The sequence below is a fragment of the Crinia signifera genome, chromosome 5 (assembly GCF_055691185.1).
Source record: "Crinia signifera chromosome 5, ASM5569118v1, whole genome shotgun sequence".
Taxonomy (NCBI): Eukaryota; Metazoa; Chordata; class Amphibia; order Anura; family Myobatrachidae; genus Crinia; species Crinia signifera.
The window spans coordinates 770,066-788,528 of NC_139221.1; the positions used below are offsets into that span (position 1 = coordinate 770,066).

The 18,463-nt window shown below is 45.2% G+C and overlaps 1 protein-coding gene across 4 annotated transcripts in view; it reads left to right on the forward strand.

The window, feature by feature from the left end:
• The window catches only part of LOC146079840 (sphingomyelin phosphodiesterase 5-like), a 133,851-nt gene that overhangs the window by 5,628 nt on the left and 109,760 nt on the right, over positions 1-18,463 (forward strand). Inside the window, exons 1-2 of one of the 4 annotated variants that reach the window (XR_014474755.1) lie at positions 7,720-8,490; positions 15,556-16,438. Coding sequence is in view for 3 of the 4 variants with exons in the window: in XM_083186479.1 (XP_083042605.1) it covers positions 8,432-8,490; positions 15,556-16,438 (942 nt within the window). In the remaining variant the exon portion in view is untranslated. Of the gene's footprint in view, positions 1-7,719; positions 8,491-15,555; positions 16,439-18,463 lie in introns of those variants that run through there. The other 3 variants (XM_083186479.1, XM_083186477.1, XM_083186478.1) reach the window with 3 other exon arrangements.

Genomic DNA, 18,463 nt, shown 5'->3' on the forward strand with positions numbered 1-18,463 from the left:
ATTTAGTCAAAATGTGATAGATCCCTGTATAAATATAAAAAATATAAATATATAATGACATTGAAAATTAAATAACAAATTTTCTGACGAGACAAGATGGGATTCGAACCGGTCCCCCACTGTGAGAATCTACCATAGTCAGAGTCTCTACCACTGAGCTACGCCAGCTCTACATGATAAATAAGTGCCAATTAGATCTACTTATACCTGGTCTTAATAACCTCCTCAAAACGTTCGTTGATGCCTTTAGAGTTTAATAATGAAAAATATGGTTTTAATGTTGTGTATATATAGCCTTCTAATGATATATATAAACTTAGAATTATTATTAAAAGCAGATCTGAGTCCACACATCTGAAATTGCAGATACGTATTTCTTCAATGCCTGACCCACATTAAAGCTACAGCTGTGACTTAATTGCTACTAAAGGCTGATTGGCCAAAACAACCTTTTTATACCTGGGCAGGTAACCAATTATTTACCTTCTGATGAAACCGTCAGCACCCTCAGACGGAGAAACGCGTCAAGGACTGATTGCCTGACTTTCCTGAATACCTCTGACTGATCCAATACCCTCTGAACTTCCGAGATTGGACCCTGCTATTTGCCTTACCACGTCACCGCACCTTGCACCCTCGATCCAGGTGATACTCCACTACTACCGTCCATCGGGACGCCCGGGCTACCTCCTACCATCTGCGACCTAACAGCTCCCAGCGCCAGCCCCTCTCCATCCGGGGCCACGCTGGTTGTCAGCGGTAAACGTCGCGGCTTGTTAGCTCCCAGCGCCAGCCCCTTTCCATCGTGGAGCCACGCTGGTTGTAGCGGACAAGCAAACGCCCGGCCACGGAGTCTGCTCCCGGTGTCAGCTCAACCAACATCAGAGCACCATCGGTGGCAGCGGACTCCCCAAACCAGATTACAACATCACACAAGGACGAGGACTACAAGGGGTAATATTTATGTCTTTATACAAGAACTAAGGCAACTGTATCCATTTAATTCCAATCTTCTCATACAAAGTTGCGATTGACTTTTCAAAGGATCCATGCACTAAACAGAGGCATTACTCTTAAATATTCAGGCTCAATATTAAGTCAGCTGCTTATATATCAATTTGTATCTGCATATGCATTTTTAATATTGTGTATTTTTTAATATTATGTATTGTTTATTATATTTATAATTTTTTATTGAGTAAAAATTAATAGATCAACACAGTGCGCGCTCTCTTTATTTTAATTTATCCTTACTGCCCCTACAAGGCTATGGGGGAAATTTACTAAAGGAAATTTGTAAAAAAAATAGGTGTATTTGTATCCAGAAATACACTTATTTTTGACATTTACTATCCGGACAATACGTAATAAATAGTAAATGTCAAAAATAAGTGTATTTCTGGATACAAATACACCTATTTTTTACAAATTTCCTTTAGTAAATTTCCCCCCTATGTGTCTTTTTTTTTTTCCCCTTTCCAGGTAGAGGAGGCTTACCCTGTGAAGAGGCTGCAGCCTTCCCCACTGCCTAGTGCAGTAAGGGGTTTAGGCAGGAATCTACTAGGGGTCTCCCGCTGCCGAGTGTAGTGGGGATAACAGGCTCGCTGCCTAGTACAGTTGGGCGTTTTAATGTCCATTTGGCGGAATACTCTCCCCCCTGACGCATTTTTTTACCTGCAAAATATTGGGTCCCCCAGCTGTGGCATCAGGATAGTCTCAGCGTATAGCTCCGGTGCCTGGGCTGTGCGCGCGGGTCGCGGCGTCTGATGTCAGTGGCGTCGCGCTTAAGTGACCAGCGCGCTCGTCAGGCGTCTGGAGAAAGCACAGAGGCCTGACGTCATCAGATGGCGCGGGAGCCAGAAAAGCACAGGGAAACAGCGTGTAGATGGCGGAAGCGCAAGCGGAGGAGGGGGGAGCCATTTAGGATCTTATATATAAGCACTCAGTACTATAATGTACTTTCTGCAGAAGGTCCAGTTGCCAGCAGACCAGGTAAGGCCCTGTATAGCAGCAGCGCTGCTGGGCCAATGGCTTACTTGGTATCAAACATACTTATGGTTGGTTTCTCTGCCAGTTGGAAAATCTGTAGTAGAGGATGGAGGAAGATAGGAAGCAGCCCTCTAAGTCAGGGTAAGCCGAGGAAGAATTGTGTGTGTGTGTGTGTGTGTGTGTGTGTGTGTGTAGATATGAGTTAGGAAGACAGCTTATATGCATATATTTTACTTGTAGGTCTGAGACCAGTAAGAAAAGATTGGAGACTAAATCCAAACACAAGAAGCTGCATACTGAAAAATGCTCCCGTGTGATAAACTGCTGCCAGATAAATGGGCAGGTTCTGTATGTGAGAGATGTAAAGGATCTCAGCTTATGGGGTTGTCACAAATGGCAGATCTAGGTTTTTTAAAGCGGCAATCATTTACACTGCAAAACCAGTTTGATTTTTCAGTGTAAATGATTGCCGCTTTAAAAAAAAAAAAAAAATGGAGATGTCTTACCAAATCTCTCACTTTCTGATTCTCTCACCCTATTACATTTCACCCCTAGTGTCCATGCTGAAAACAGCATTGGCGGACACTTTCATCACAAAGGATGATTTGACAAAAATGTCACAAAGGCCCAGAGAGGTGTTGTCAGAGGATTCTGAACCAGGAGAGGGTCCTGTTGTTGCTATTGATGATGAGATAGAAGAGGGTGAAGTAACCCAAGACAAACCAGAACTGGATTTGCTTAATAATCTTCTCACGCTAATTAACAAATCACTGAATATTGAAGACCCACAGGAAGAGGGTACATTGCAGGACCTCTTATTCAAAGTCAAAAAGAAGAAAACAAAAACCTTCCTGCTGTCTAAGACCTTATTAGAAATAGTGGAGGAAGAATGGTCTAACCCCGATAAAGTAGCTGTTCCACTGAGGGTAAATAAGATGTACCCCTTTGATGCAGACCAGGTTAAGATGTGGGAAGTGGCTCCGAAGGTGGATTCGGCTATTGCTAGAATCTCTGGGAAGACCACCCTGCCCTTAGAAGATGCTAAAGTGTTTAAGGACGCAATGGAGCGTAAGATGGAGTTGAACCTACAGAAACAAAATGTTACGTCGGGGGCTTCTATCAAGGCCTCATCGGCGATAGCAGTGACTTCGAGGGTATTAAGGTCCTGGTGCCAGGACTTGGAATCTGACCTTTTAGATGGGGTCAAAAGGTCAGAGTTACTTAAGATAATACAAAACATGCAAGTAGCAGTAGAGTTTATATGTGATGCTTCACTCGACACAGTTCGGTTGGCGGCAAGGGCCAATGCTAGTACAGCAGTGGCCAGAAGGGATTTGTGGCTGAAACCCTGGGCAGTCAAAAAATAAGCTGGTATCACTGCCATTCCAGGTGGAATACCTATTTGGAAAAAAATTAGATGACATCATCTCTAAAATCTCGGGAGGGAAGTCTGTGTGGCTTCCTCAAAATAAAGGGTCTAAAAAACCATTTAATAAAACTCAGAGATTCCAGTCATCAGACTTCAAGGAAGCTAGGATCTATAGGCCGGGGAGAGGCTATAGGAGACCCTGGTTTGGTGGAAGAAGCTCCTTTCGAGGCCAAAGAGGCAAAGAAGGGAGGTTTGCTTTTCGTCAAATGTCACAATGATGCCAAGGAGAGGGTCGGGGGCAGACTGCTGAAGTTTCGGTCAGTCTGACCCCGATCCACATAGGACAAATGGGTGAGAGAAGTCATCTCTTCGGGATACAAAATAGAGTTTATAAAGACACCGGGGAAGTGGCTGGAAGACTCGCCCATTCCAAATGAGAAAGAGGAAAGAATAGCCTTAAAGGAAAGTCTAGAATTGATGATTGCACAAGGGGTAGTGATAACAGTGCCCAAAGATCAAGAGAAATTGGGCTGTTAGTCGAGGTTCTAAAAGACGCCTATTTCCATCTACCCAGAACCAGGGCTGTGGAGTCGGTAGATAAATTTTCCGACTCCGACTCCTCGTACTTCTGACGCCGACTCCTCGACTCCTCCTCCTCTGTATTAATATGCAAATGTATTTGATACATTCCTTGAAGGAAAGAAAGGCAACATACATATTATTACTACAGAAACTAGAGGCTGGGAAGCCAACATTCTACTGTATTGAACAGTTTAAGCAAAGGACAAACACAATGAAAACAAAGTTGTATTAATTTTTTTTATTAATTAAATGGCTGGATAGTAGCAGTAGGCATAAACATCAGGAACAGGAACTTTACCAGTTCAAAGATAAAAAACACATTATTTGGTTGTTTTGGGAACAAAAACAATAGGAAAGGTTCAGAAGTGTGGAGCATGAGTTTGTGACGACAACAAAAATCAACGAGCCACAATCTCCGCTGGTTTGCTTGCTCGTCACCATTAAATTCATGGACACAAGGAACAATTTCTTTACCGAATCGTTACTGGCGACGAAAAATGGTGCCTGTACATCAATATGAACCAGCGTAAGGAATGGCTTAGCCAAGGTAAACAAATGACCCTGCCCATGAAACAAGATCTTTATCCGCGTAAAATGATGTTGTGCGTATGGTGGGAGAGCTTGGTTGAATGAATTTTGAGTCTACACCAGGTGATTTCTACCAACGAGGTATTGAAAACCTTATTGAACGTTGGAAATAAGTTGTAAACTACAAGGGAGAATACATTTATAAGTATCGGTGCTCCGACTTGTGTGTTGCGTGCCATATAGTGAAGCACATGAAAAGCATGCTTTTCCACGGTCACTTAACGTGTTCGTTTTGTGGTTATGTGAGGCACTGCATGCATTGGTCTTTATTCTTACAGTAGAGAAGTCATTAATTATAATTTTCGGAGTCGGAGCATGGTTTGCCGACTCCGACTCCAGGTACTCGAAATTTCCTCCGACTCCTCGACTCCGACTCCAACTCCACAGCCCTGCCCAGAACACCAAAAATTGTTAAGGTTCCGACTGGCAGGGGTGACCTACCAATTCACGGCGCTGCCGTTCGGCCTTTCCACATCACCGAGAACGTTCACAAAAGTGCTGATTGTACTCATTGCAAACCTCACAGAAGAAGGCATAGCAGTATGGGCGTACTTAGACGACTTGCTAGTCATGGCGCAGTCAGCAAAACAAGCGCAAAAACATACAGACCGAGTCATAGAGTACCTCAAAGAACACGGCTGGCTCATAAATATAAAAAAAGAGTCAATTACAACCGGCAACGACAGTAAAGTATCTGGGGGTCAATGTAGACTCAAAAGCAATGAGAGTGACACTAACACAAGAAAGGAGAGTCAAGTTAAAACAAGAGATCCTGAACTTGTTGGCGAAGAGAGTCGTTCGCTCAGTGGATTGTCTACGGGTGCTAGGAATCATGTCGGCAACCCTAGATACAGTAAGTTGGGAAAGGTTCCATACAAGGGGACTACAAAACTGCTTCCTATCCCAGTGGGATGGGGACGGGAAGAACACCGATCAAAAGATTCATCTCTCAAGGAAGGCAAGAGCGGATCTTCATTGGTGGCTAGACGCAGGAAGGCTAGGCCAAGGGAAGTTGTTTGCCTTTGGAGAGCAAGTTATCCTAACAACAGATGCCAGTCAAATTTGGCTGGGGAGCAGTTTGCCAAGGATCAGCAGCACATGGAGAGTGGGCAAAGAGTAACAGTATGCTGCACTCGAATGTGAGAGAGATGAATGCAGTCAAGGAAGCATGTTGGTACTTCCAGTCACATTTATATCAGAAAGATGTAGTTATCCGCTCCGACAATCAGATAGTCGTGGCGTACATCAACAGGCAGCGTAGCACAAAAAGCAAAAACCTGATGCTGGCAGTGACACAAGTGATAAACTGGGCGGAACACTGGGTAAAAAGCCTCACGGCAGTCTTTATAGCAGGAAAAAGGAACCAGCTAGAGGTTGCTCTAAGCAGGGCACCACTGAAACCAGGAGAATGGGAGTTATCTCAAGAGGTATTCATGGAGATAGTAGACAGATGGGGATGGCCAGAAGTCGATCTGATGGCAACCAGGAGCAACAAGAAGGTGCCCATATTCATTTCAAGGCACTGGGAGCAGGAAACTTGGCAGGTGGATGCACTGACTGCTCAGTGGGGGCAAGGTCTCATGTATGCTTTTCCACCTTTTTCCCATCATCTCGAGGCTACTTAACAAGATACAAGGAGGCAACGGTGATAGTAGTTATCCCCCTATGGCCAAGACGATCCTGGTTTCAAAAGCTAGTCAGGATGGCGGTGGAAGGGCCATGGAGATTGCCAAACTGCGACAACCTGCTGCGGCAAGGCGAGTATACGCAGCCACAACTGAATAACTGGCACTTAGAGGCATGGCTGCTGAGACCAGAAAGCTGGTAAACAAGGGATTCTCTACCAAAGTAATTAATACGTTGTTGAAAGCCAGAAAGAGTTCAACATCTGGGACGTACTATAGAATATGGAAGACATATGTACAATACTGTAGATCAGGAAACAAGGACCCTACAGTGATTCCTACTGTTCTGGAATTTTTGCAAGCTGGGTTAGATAAGAAGCTATCAGTCAGCTCTTTGAAGGTACAGATATCAGCTCTAGGGGCAATTCTGGATAAAAAAAATTCAGAAAACAAATATGTACAAAGATTTGTACAAGCAGCTAAAAGGATAAGACCGACCTTTCGCAACCCGTTGACACCCTGGGACCTGAACCTTATGCTGAATGTCCTAACAGAGAGTCCATTTGAGCCCCTGGAGGAGATAACTATCAAGTGGCTAACGGCCAAGGTCTCGTTCTTAGTGGCCATCACATCAACAAGGAGGGTGCCGGAGCTGCAAGCCCTATGGGCGGAGGAACCGTTTCTGATCTTTTACAAGAATAAAGTAGTATTAAGAACAAATCCACACTTTGCCCAAAGTAGTGTCCAATTTTTATATCAATCAGGAAATTGTGCTACCTTCGTTATGTGCAAACCCGACGAATGACAAAGAAAATAAATTTCATAGATTAGATGTGAAAAGAGCTCTGAAGATTTATCTTCAAAGAGTGGAAAGTTGGAGAAGAACAAAGACTTTTGGTAGTTACCGAAGGCAGGAATAAGGGCATGGGGGCTTCAAAAGCCACCATCGCTAGGTGGATAAAGGACTATAGCAGAAGCATACAGGGTAAAGAAGATGGAGATTCCCCAGGGCGGAAAAAGGGGCAGCGTCCCTAGAAGACTTGTGTAAAGCTGCTTGCTGGGCCTCGGCGCACACCTTCTCCAGGCACTATAGGCTACATATTGAATCCTCCAGTGATGCTAAACTGGGAAGAAAGATACGAAGTGTAGTACCGGTTGAGTATCCCGTATCCAAAATGCTCGGGACCAGGAGAATTTTGGATAACGGATTATTCCGTATTTCGGAATATTTTAATATTTCAATTATGTATTTTGAAGTATCTTGCATGTATGCTGTATAAACACATAAAATACACACAAATATATTTTATTTGTTCAAAAAACAAGGTTTCAAAACATGAAACAAAATTTGTGTACTATCTCAGATATAGAATTTGAATGCCAAGCAATCATTGTCTTGCACATATATAGTGCCAGTTACATATCATGTCACCAGTAGTGCTGTTACAAAGTCCCCAGTGAGTTTTTAGCAAAAAAAATATTTTTTTTTTCACTTTCTGAAATGTATGGTTTTCGGAATAATTCGGATAACGGATACTCGGATACAGGATACTCAACCTGTATTAATCTACATAAGGGTGACTGTTAACCTTGTATCCTTTGAGAAAAGTGAGGTAACTTTTATTATTATTATATTGTTTATTTTTGGTGCCCACCCAGGAAAAAAAAAAAAATGTGTTGTACTGCTATGGTATTACCCATATGTCAGCTGCCATGGGGAGGTAGAGGAAAGTACAGATTCTTACCGGTTAATACACTTTCCTCTACTCCACCATGGCAGCATTATTCCCTCCCTTGGGATATATGAAGTAATATATGTTATGTCAGTGGTTCCCAAACTGTGCGCCTAGGCCCTGGGTGCCTTGGAGCACTTGCAGGGGTGCCTCAGGTTGGTGGTCCAGAACCAATTCAAGTTATTTATGGCCAATATAATAGGCAAAATCAGGGCTTGTGACTTCCAATTAAGAATATGTGGGTAAACAGAAGTGAATCATGTTTCTCACCACATAAGTGGACCTAAGGAAAACATTTAAATCACAACTAATTTAATATTTTTCCTGAAATTAGTAGCCAACTTTTGGCCTAGGGGTGCCGTGAAAAATATTCTGATACTTTAGGGTGCCGTGATTCAAAAAGTTTGGGAACCACTGTGTTATGTTATATAAAAAAAAAAAAAAGAGAAGAGATATAGCTTTATAATTGAAAGACACATAGCCTTGTAGGGGCGGGCCTTATATAGGGGCAGTGTCTTTTCTTTTCCTTTCCAGATATCTACATAATGAGGAGGAAACCCATATGTCAGCTGCCATGGAAGAGTAGAGGAAAGCGTATTACCCGGTAAGAATCCATACTGCGCTGTGTGTGACTATATATCCTGTATACATCTATATACTGCAATGTGTGTGACTATGTATCCTGTATACATCTATATACTGCAATGTGTGTGACTGTGTATCCTGTATGCATCTCTGATTTCTCTAATTCCTCCTTCCCACTCTGACCACAATCTGCTCTCTTTCACCATCTTATCCTCCCCTCTCCCCTTATTGCCCAGACCCACAGTCACCAGACGTAACCTCGGGCCTTTAGACCCTACTGTCCTGTCCTCCCTGGAGACTTTCCTCTCTCCTCTTTACACAATGACCTGCCCTAACCAGGCTGCCTCTTTCTATTACTCTTCTCTCACCTCTGCTCTCGACTCTGTGGCCCCCCTCCACACTGTCCCCCTCCAACGCTCTAAACACCAACCCTGGCACAACAAACTAACACGATTCTTGCAAAAAATGTGCACGCTCTGCTGAACGCCTCTGGAGGAAATCTCACTCTGGCAGACTGCCTCCATTTCAAGTTTATTCTCTCCTCCTACAGCGCTGCTCTCTCCTCTGCCAAACAATTTTTTTTCAAATCTCTCATCTCTTCTCATTCCTCCAATCCCCGCCATCTCTTTGAAACTTCCAACACTCTACTTCGACCTGCACCACCCCTCCTCCCTTCATCCCTCACTGCCACTGACTTTGCCTCCTTCTTCCTCTCTAAAATTGAGATAATCCTCCCCTCCCAACTACCCAACTATGTCATCCTTCTGCCCTACTACAGCTGCGGAAGTCCGCTCCCTCATCTCATCCTCTCCCCCCTCTACCTGTCCCTTGGACCCTCTCCCCTCCCGTCTCCTCAGTTCCCCCTCCCCCATTGGCTGCTCCCACCTTGCTCACCTCTTTAACCTATCCCTTTCTACTGGCATCTTTCCCTCACCCTTCAAACATGCTCTGGTCTCTCCTATTCTTAAAAAACCAAACCTGGACCCTTTATCTCCCACAAGCTACCGACCTATCTCTCTTCTCCAATTTGCCTCTAAAATACTAGAACGGCTGGTTTACAGGCGTCTCACAAGCTACCTGTCTGACCACTCCATCCTTGATCCCCTTTAATCTGGCTTTCGTCCACTTCACTCCACTGAAACTGCCCTAGTGAAAGTCGCCAATGGCCTGCTGTCGTCCAATTTCAAGGGTCACTTCTCCCTGCTTATCCTTTTGGACTTATCACCCTCTCCTCCTCCACACACTCCAAAACATTGGCCTCTCTAACACGGTCTTCAATGGGTTTTCCTCTTACCTCTTCAACCGTTCCTTCTCATTCTCTGCCTCTGGCTCTACCTCACCACCTTCTATCCTTCCTGTCGGGGTCCCTCAGGGTTCCGTCCTTGGCCCCCTTCTGTTCTCCCTGTACACCTCCTCTCTGGGTGCACTCATTAACCTCTTTGGCTTCCAATATCACCTCTATGCTGATGACACCCAAATCTACCTCTTCTCTCCTGATCTGTCCCCCACTGTTCTCTCTCAGGTTTCCAACTGCATCTCTGCCATCTCCACCTGGATGTCTGAGCGATTTCTGAAGCTGAATATGGACAAAACCGAACTCATTATCTTTCCTGTTATGCAACATTGCTCGCATCAGGCCCTTTCTCTCACAGAGTGCAACTAAGCTGATCATCCACTCACTGGTCATCTCATGGCTCGACTAATTCAATGTTCTCCTCACCGGCCTCGCTCGATCCCAACTGGCTCCTCTCCAATCTGTCCTCAATGCTGCAGCCAGGCTTATCTTCCTCTCCCGCCGCTCTAATTCTGCCACTCCCCTTCAACAAAATCTGCACTGGCTCCCATTCCCCTACAGAATCCTCTTCGAACACCTCACACTCACATACAGGGCCATCTCTAACTCCATTGCTCCATATATCTCTAACTTCATACACCCTCCCTCACTGCTTCCCACGCTAGAGTACAGGACTTTGCCTGTGCTGCACCCCTTCAGTGGAACACATTCTATCGCTCCATTAGGCTCTCCCGACCTTGCAAAGCTTCAAACGGGCACTGAAAACTCACCTATTCATCAAAGCGTACCCTTCCACTGCATGAACCAGCTGGTTCTCCAACCCCTTCCCTGTTTACATCCTGCTATCTAGCCACCACCCACTTGCTTGCACCTCGTGTAATCTGTCTGTCTCCCCTTCCTACTAGATTGTAAGCTCCTCCGAGCAGGGCCCTCTTCCTTCCTGTTTTCAAAGCCCACTTCTCTTCACATTTCACTCACAGCTCTCCTATAGTCAAACACTCAGTGACCATCTTTGTCCGCATACTCATCTCCATCATTGGCCTCAAGCCTCTAGTTGTATGTTGATTGAGTCCTCACTACTTATATTTAAGCTGTAATGTGTATTGAACTGTGGTGCTCTTTATTTGTACTGTATTTTTGTTATTTATTCAATGTTATGCCAAGTTTTGTCTCCCTGTACTGTTCCTTTTGTTCGGCGCTGCGAAACACTTGTGGCACCTTATAAATAAAATAAAAATATACATCTATATATTGCACTGTTTGTGTGTGAGACTATATGTCCTGTATACATCTATATCTGGTATCTGGCAGAGGGTGGAGCTTTGTCGAAACTGGATACCCAGCGCAGGCAGAGGATGGGACTACTTTTTTAAAAGAGCCCTCTCCTATTACCAGGGGATCAACATACAGCAGTCAGAGTAGAAGAGGTACAACTTTACACTGGGCTGGAGCCCACCTTTTGTCTAACTCCAACACACAATACCGTAGGGGGTAATTCCACCCTGTCCTCTCCAACCAACCGGTGCCTCCCCCATATATTTATTATTTATTTATTTACAGTTTCTTTATAGCGCAGCAGATTCCGTTACAGTGTCTTATATAGCGCAGCAGATTCCGTTACAGTGTCTTATATAGCGCAGCAGATTCCGTTACAGTGTGTTATATAGCACAGCAGATTCCTTTACAGCGTCTTATATAGCGCAGGAGATTCCGTTACAGTGTCTTATATAGCGCAGCAGATTCCGTTACAGTGTCTTATATAGCGCAGCAGATTCCGTTACAGTGTCTTATATAGAGCAGCAGATTCCGTTACAGTGTCTTATATAGCGCAGCAGATTCCGTTAGTGTCTTATATAGCGCAGCAGATTCCGTTACAGTGTCTTATATAGTGCAGCAGATTCCGTTACAGTGTCTTCTATAGTGCAGCAGATTCCGTTAGTGTCTTATATAGCGCAGCAGATTCCGTTACAGTGTCTTATATAGCGCAGCAGATTCCGTTAAGTGTGTTATATAGCGCAGCAGATTCCGTTACAGCGTCTTATATAGCGCAGCAGATTCCGTTAAAGCGTCTTATATAGCGCATCAGATTCCGTTACAGGGTCTTATATAGCGCAGCAGATTCCGTTACAGGGACTTATATAGCGCAGCAGATCCCGTTACGGGGTCTTATATAGCGCAGCAGATTCCGTTACAGCGTCTTATATAGCGCAGAAGATTCCGTTACAGTGTCTTATATAGCGCAGCAGATTCCGTTAGTGTCTTATATAGCGCAGCAGATTCCGTTAGTGTCTTATATAGCGCAGCAGATTCCGTTACAGTGGCTTATATAGCGCAGCAGATTCCGTTACAGCGTCTTATATAGCGCAGCAGATTCCGTTACAGTGTCTTATATAGCGCAGCAGATTCCGTTACAGCGTCTTATATAGCGCAGCAGATTCCGTTACAGTGTCTTATATAGCACAGAAGATTCCGTTACAGCGTCTTATATAGCGCAGCAGATTCCGTTGTGCTTTACAATAGTAGAAAGAGATAAAACAAACTGGGTAACAACAGACAGACTTGGAGGTAGGAGGGCCCTGCTGCAAGCTTACAATCTATAGGGAGAATATACCTTAGGGGTTCGCATATTAATCAGACCATCTTACGTGCAATGCATAACTAAATCATGATTACATGCTACAAGGATGAATCTAATTTCCTTTGTGATCCTCTGATTATCTCCTGGTCACCTAACCTAAAGAAACCCAGAAGTCGCCGTTACTGACGCCTTGTCCCACAGGAACAGGTTCTTATGTTAATCAATGCACCAAGCCCGGTTCCTGCTGTGCATTGATCAACCGCAAAATGTCTCCGATCCCTTCCTAGGAAATGACCATTAACATGTAATCTACTCACAGAGACTGGTGGATTACTTCACCGGTCACATACAGAGTAAGTGCATTTTACCTTTTACGATGCATTCCTCAATACTCCTAATACTCTTAGACATATATACATTGAAAATATACGGTGCAGTCCCAGCTCCGTGCTGAACATACATACTCACACTCTATGCCTTGTGCCCAACAGCTGGCATCCCATATCCAAGCAATACATATACCTTGTGCCCAGCAGTGGGCTCCCATATCCAGGCACTACACCAATACATATACATTGTGCCCAGAAGTGGGCTCCCATATCCAGGCACTACCCCAATACATATACCTTGTGCCCAGCAGCGGGCTTCCCATATCCAGGCACTACCCCAATACATATACATTGTGCCCAGAAGTGGGCTCCCATATCCAGGCACTACACCAATACATATACCTTGTGCCCAGCAGCGGGCTTCCCATATCCAGGCACTACAGCAATACATATACATTGTGCCCAGAAGTGGGCTCCCATATCCAGGCACTACACCAATACATATACCTTGTGCCCAGAAGCGGGCTTCCCATATCCAGGCACTACAGCAATACATATACCTTGTGCCCAGAAGCGGGCTACCCATATCCAGGCACTACACCAATACATATACCTTGTGCCCAGCAGCGGGCTTCCCATATCCAGGCACTACCCCAATACATATACCATGTGCCCAGCAGCAGGCGTCCCATATCCAGGCACTACAGCAATACACATACCATGTGCCCAGCAGCAGGCTTCCCATGTCCAGGCACTACACCAATACATATACCATGTGCCCAGCAGCGGGCTTCCCATATCCAGGCACTACAGCAATACATATACCATGTGCCCAGCAGCGGGCTTCCCATATCCAGGCACTACACCAATACATATACCTTGTGCCCAGCAGCGGGCGTCCCATATCCAGGCACTACAGCAATACATATACCTTGTGCCCAGCAGCGGGCTCCCATATCCAGGCACTACACCAATACATATACCTTGTGCCCAGCAGCGGGCTCCCATATCCAGGCACTACACCAATACATATACCATGTGCCCAGCAGCAGGCGTCCCATATCCAGGCACTACACCAATACATATACCTTGTGCCCAGCAGGTGTCCCATATCCAGGCATTACCCCAATACATATACCTTGTGCCCAGCAGCGGGCTTCCCATATCCAGGCATTACCCCAATACATATATCTTGTGCCCAGCAGCGGGCTTCCCATATCCAGGCACTACACCAATACATATACCTTGTGCCCAGCAGTGGGCTCCCATATCCAGGCACTACACCAATACATATACCTTGTGTCCAGCAGCGGGCTACCCATATCCAGGCATTACCCCAATACATATATCTTGTGCCCAGCAGCAGGCGTCCCATATCCAGGCATTACCCCAATACATATATCTTGTGCCCAGCAGCGGGCTACCCATATCCAGGCATTACCCCAATACATATATCTTGTGCCCAGCAGCGGGCTTCCCATATCCAGGCACTACACCAATACATATACCTTGTGCCCAGCAGTGGGCTCCCATATCCAGGCACTACACCAATACATGTACCTTGTGTCCAGCAGCGGGCTACCCATATCCAGGCATTACCCCAATACATATACCTTGTGTCCAGCAGCGGGCTTCCCATATCCAGGCACTACACCAATACATATATCTTGTGCCCAGCAGCGGGCTACCCATATCCAGGCATTACCCCAATACATATACCTTGTGTCCAGCAGCGGGCTACCCATATCCAGGCATTACCCCAATACATATATCTTGTGCCCAGCAGCGGGCTTCCCATATCCAGGCACTACAGCAATACATATACCTTGTGCCCAGCAGCGGGCTTCCCATATCCAGGCACTACCCCAATAAACCATCCTTTTTACATACAATCGCATTTGGAGAGATTTTTCAATCCACTCATTTTTATTTCCATTTATGCTGGCGTCAAAATGGCGTTCAACCATGACGGTGACCTTGGAGGAGAGTAAGGTGATTTCAGTTAGGGGTGCAGGGGAATGATTATGCAAAGAGAGCGGTTTGGATCCAAAGCGCTCTTTTTGCTTAATTCATTGTACTCCAATAATGTTCCAGTAAACTAGTTGGGAGCTGCCGAGTGGATAAAAATGTGTAAATTTGATCTATAAACAAATATATATTAGGTTGTATACAGTAACACAATAGTTGCTATAGAGTAATATTGATTTAATTCTTACAAAGAAGCAGAGGGTATATTATACCCACAAAACTCTATAGCACACTATTTTTATCTGCACCCGACTTTTTGTTTTAAAGTGCAGGAAAATTAGATTTGAGTTAGGGGACTGGGAGAATGAGATGATTTGGGTTAGGGGTGCAGGAGACTGAGATGATTGGGGTTAGGGGGGTGCAGGAGACTGAGATGATTTGGTTTAGGGGTCCTGGAGATGGATGATTTGGGTTAGCAGTGCAGGAGACTGAGATGTTTAGGGGTCGTGAAGACAAAGATGATTGTGGTAGGGTTAGGTCCTGGAGACTGAGATGGTTTAGGTTAGGGGTCCGAGATAATGAGATGGTTTGGGTTAGTGGTCTGGGAGAATGAGATCGTTTGGGTTAGTGGTCTGGGAGAATGAGATGGTTTAGGTTAGGGGTCCGGGATAATGAGATGGTTTAGGTTAGTGGTCCGGGATAATGAGATGGTTTAGGTTAGTGGTCCGGGATAATGAGATGGTTTGGGTTAGTGGTCCGGGATAATGAGATGGTTTGGGTTAGGGGTCCGGGATAATGAGATGGTTTAGGTTAGGGGTCCGGGATAATGAGATGGTTTGGGTTAGGGGTCCGGGATAATGAGATGGTTTAGTTACAGCATAAACTAATTGGTCTGTTTGTCTTTTTATGTTTCAGGGTCTATGTGAGTGGCTCAGTATCTTCAATGCTTCAGTTTGAGTCCCCCTTCCGCTGGTTTTTCCTTCATGTTCTCTTCTCCCTGAGCTGTGTTCTTCTCTTTCCATCTTACTGGTTCATTGATCGCCTTCTGTCTTGTGTGGTTCTCACCAGCAGGGAGCGTTCTCGGGGTTCTGCCCTGAGAATTCTTCCCCTGGTGCTTGGAGTTCCATTCTTTCTGCTTCTTTTCCTTCTTTCACTGCCCTTAGCTGTGTTTGGTTTTGTGTTCTGGGCTCCTCTGCATCGAGCGCGCCGTCCATTCTGTTACCAGCAACATGTACAGACACACAGCTCTCCAGAGAAGATACTTCAGGGTGACTGCTCCTTCATCTTCATCAGTGCCAATCTATGTCTCCTGCCCGATGGCTTGGCACGTTTCAGTAACTTGAGTCACACACAAAGTCGCACTTCTGTCATTTCCAAGTTCCTGAGTCTTCCTGCAGAGTCGCTACAGACAAGTAATGAGGACTCGATGCCAATTTGTAGCACAGAAGATGTCCTGCCAATGATTGAGACACCCAATAAGGAGTATGAGGGGAAACCTGGACAAGGAGATTTCCCTTTTGAAGTGTCCTTGGTTTTCCCCCATAATGCAGATTTTGTATGCCTGCAGGAAGTGTTTGATGGACGTGCATCTCGTAAACTGCGCCGCTGCCTTGCTCCGTCTTTTCCCCATATTCTGTATGATATTGGGCCTTCAGGACCTCACAGCGGTGGCTTCAAGTTCTTTAACAGCGGATTATTCCTGGCCAGTCGCCACTCCATTATTAATGCCAAGTACTATTTCTATCCCAATGCCCGTGGGGAGGATGCCCTGGCTTCTAAAGGACTTCTCTGTGTCAAGGTACAGTGGCTTCTAAGTGAGTGTGAGTTCTGAGTTTTTCATGCTTTTAACATCTGTGTGAACAGTAATGGGGGTCCACATTTTCAGGTGTTAACATTGGCACAAAAAACCCCATGAAAAACTTATGTTGCATATATGCAATAATGTGTTTTCATTTTGTAACCTGTGAGAAGTCTGATGAAAGGGAAGCGGGAAACCTGGTGCGAGACTTGGAATAATTCCCCTCATTTGCTGAGAGTATCTTGTGTATGCATAGCCCTGCACTCTCACCTTCAATTTCAGTGACCGCTGGGGTGCCATTCAATGACAATGTAAATATAGTACTATGCAGACAGAGGTGGATTCCCCGAAGGGAAAGAACAGCACTCGCCAGAATGGAATGTTCAAAAGTACCATGAGGTCCAGTTTTATTCAGTCAAATGCAGCCTGCAGACGTTTCGGTCCTCTGGGGACCTTTATTAAAGCAGCGAAGGAGCCAGCAAAGAATCCGAAACACAACAATGGTAATCCAAATGTAGGAAAAAGGAACTGGGGCCCCTAGAGGACCGAAACATCATCAGGCTGCATTTGACTGAATAAACCTGGACCTCCTGGTACTTTTGAACATTCCATTCAAGTCTGGTGAGTGCTGATATCTATCTATCTATCTATCTATCTATCTATCTATCTATCTATCTATCTCTATCTTCCCCGTTTAGGGAAAAACAGCACTCACCAGACCAGCCACTATTGTGTGCCATTGATGCTGCTGCTGTATATGCTGTTTGTTGCTGTCTCTGCCTTGATAATGGTCTTGAGGGACCGAAACGTCGACAGACCGATCTTGTGATTAAACCAGTGGGACATTTACCCTGAATACCACAGTGCTAAAGTCTGGTGAGTGCTGTTTTTCCCTAAACGGGGAAGTTCTCTGTATGTTTGGAGCATTGTACTTTCGTCCCTAAGCATAAGACATAAAGGATGGTTAACTTCATTAGTTGTGTCAGCGCCCACTTTGATGGACCACACCCCCTTTGACCATGCCCCTTTTTAAATTGACCACACCTCCTTTCGGGAGTGTGCGCAAAAAAATATACTTATTTTGCCATACCCCCACTTCAAAATTTCCATTTCGAGCACTGCAATAATGTACATAATAACGTTACAACTTGTATCAAGGAGATAGTTTACTGTACAGGTGAGCACAGTCTAAATGTTCGGGTGACACCATTGTCGTATAGTCTCTGGTTACGAGCATCATGTGAATGACTGACTGGCTGGCGCGTGTTCATTTACTCCCAGTCAGCTTAGAGGCCGCTGTCCTTCCTGTAACATGAGTCATTCTGTACCTCCGGCACCTGCTGCAAATATCACAGCACCGTATGACACCAGGAAAGAGCCGCCATGAGCTATGTATGTGGGGTACACCTAGTACTGATGTTTCTGTGAGTGGGATGGTGGGCAGAAGTACAACCACTACAGTCTGAAGGACTTCTCAGAATGCATCTTACTTGTTCCAGGCAGGACAGTTGATGACCCTGATGATATCTACCTCCCTCCCCTGATAGAGCAGTGGGCAGATAGTTTTCCTCAGTAATAGAGCAGGCGTTTCTGTAGGCCCGAGAAATTCTAGGGGATGGGAGATGTGGTGGAGTCTCACAAGTGTCTGCACAAACATTTGGGGACTCACAAGGGCGGGAACCATCCTATGCTAATGGGTGACCTTTGTTATAAAGCAATAGACAGGGCTTGCAACAAATATCTTGGGGCCCGGTACACTTATATTTCTGCCCCCCCCCCATCTCCCTCCCCTGGATCCCAGACCCACACAACAAGATTAAGGGGGTAATTAATACCGGACGATATTTCCACCGGGCGGAATTAGTGGCCGACGGTATTTAATCAGGCAAAGATTCACCTCCCTATGATGGTGAATCTGTATTGTTGGAATACAGGATGCTGAATTGTCGAATCCACTGGCATTTCCGACTGTCAGCACATGTTTTAACCAATGCTAGGACTTTCAGAAAATATATTCCGCCAGTC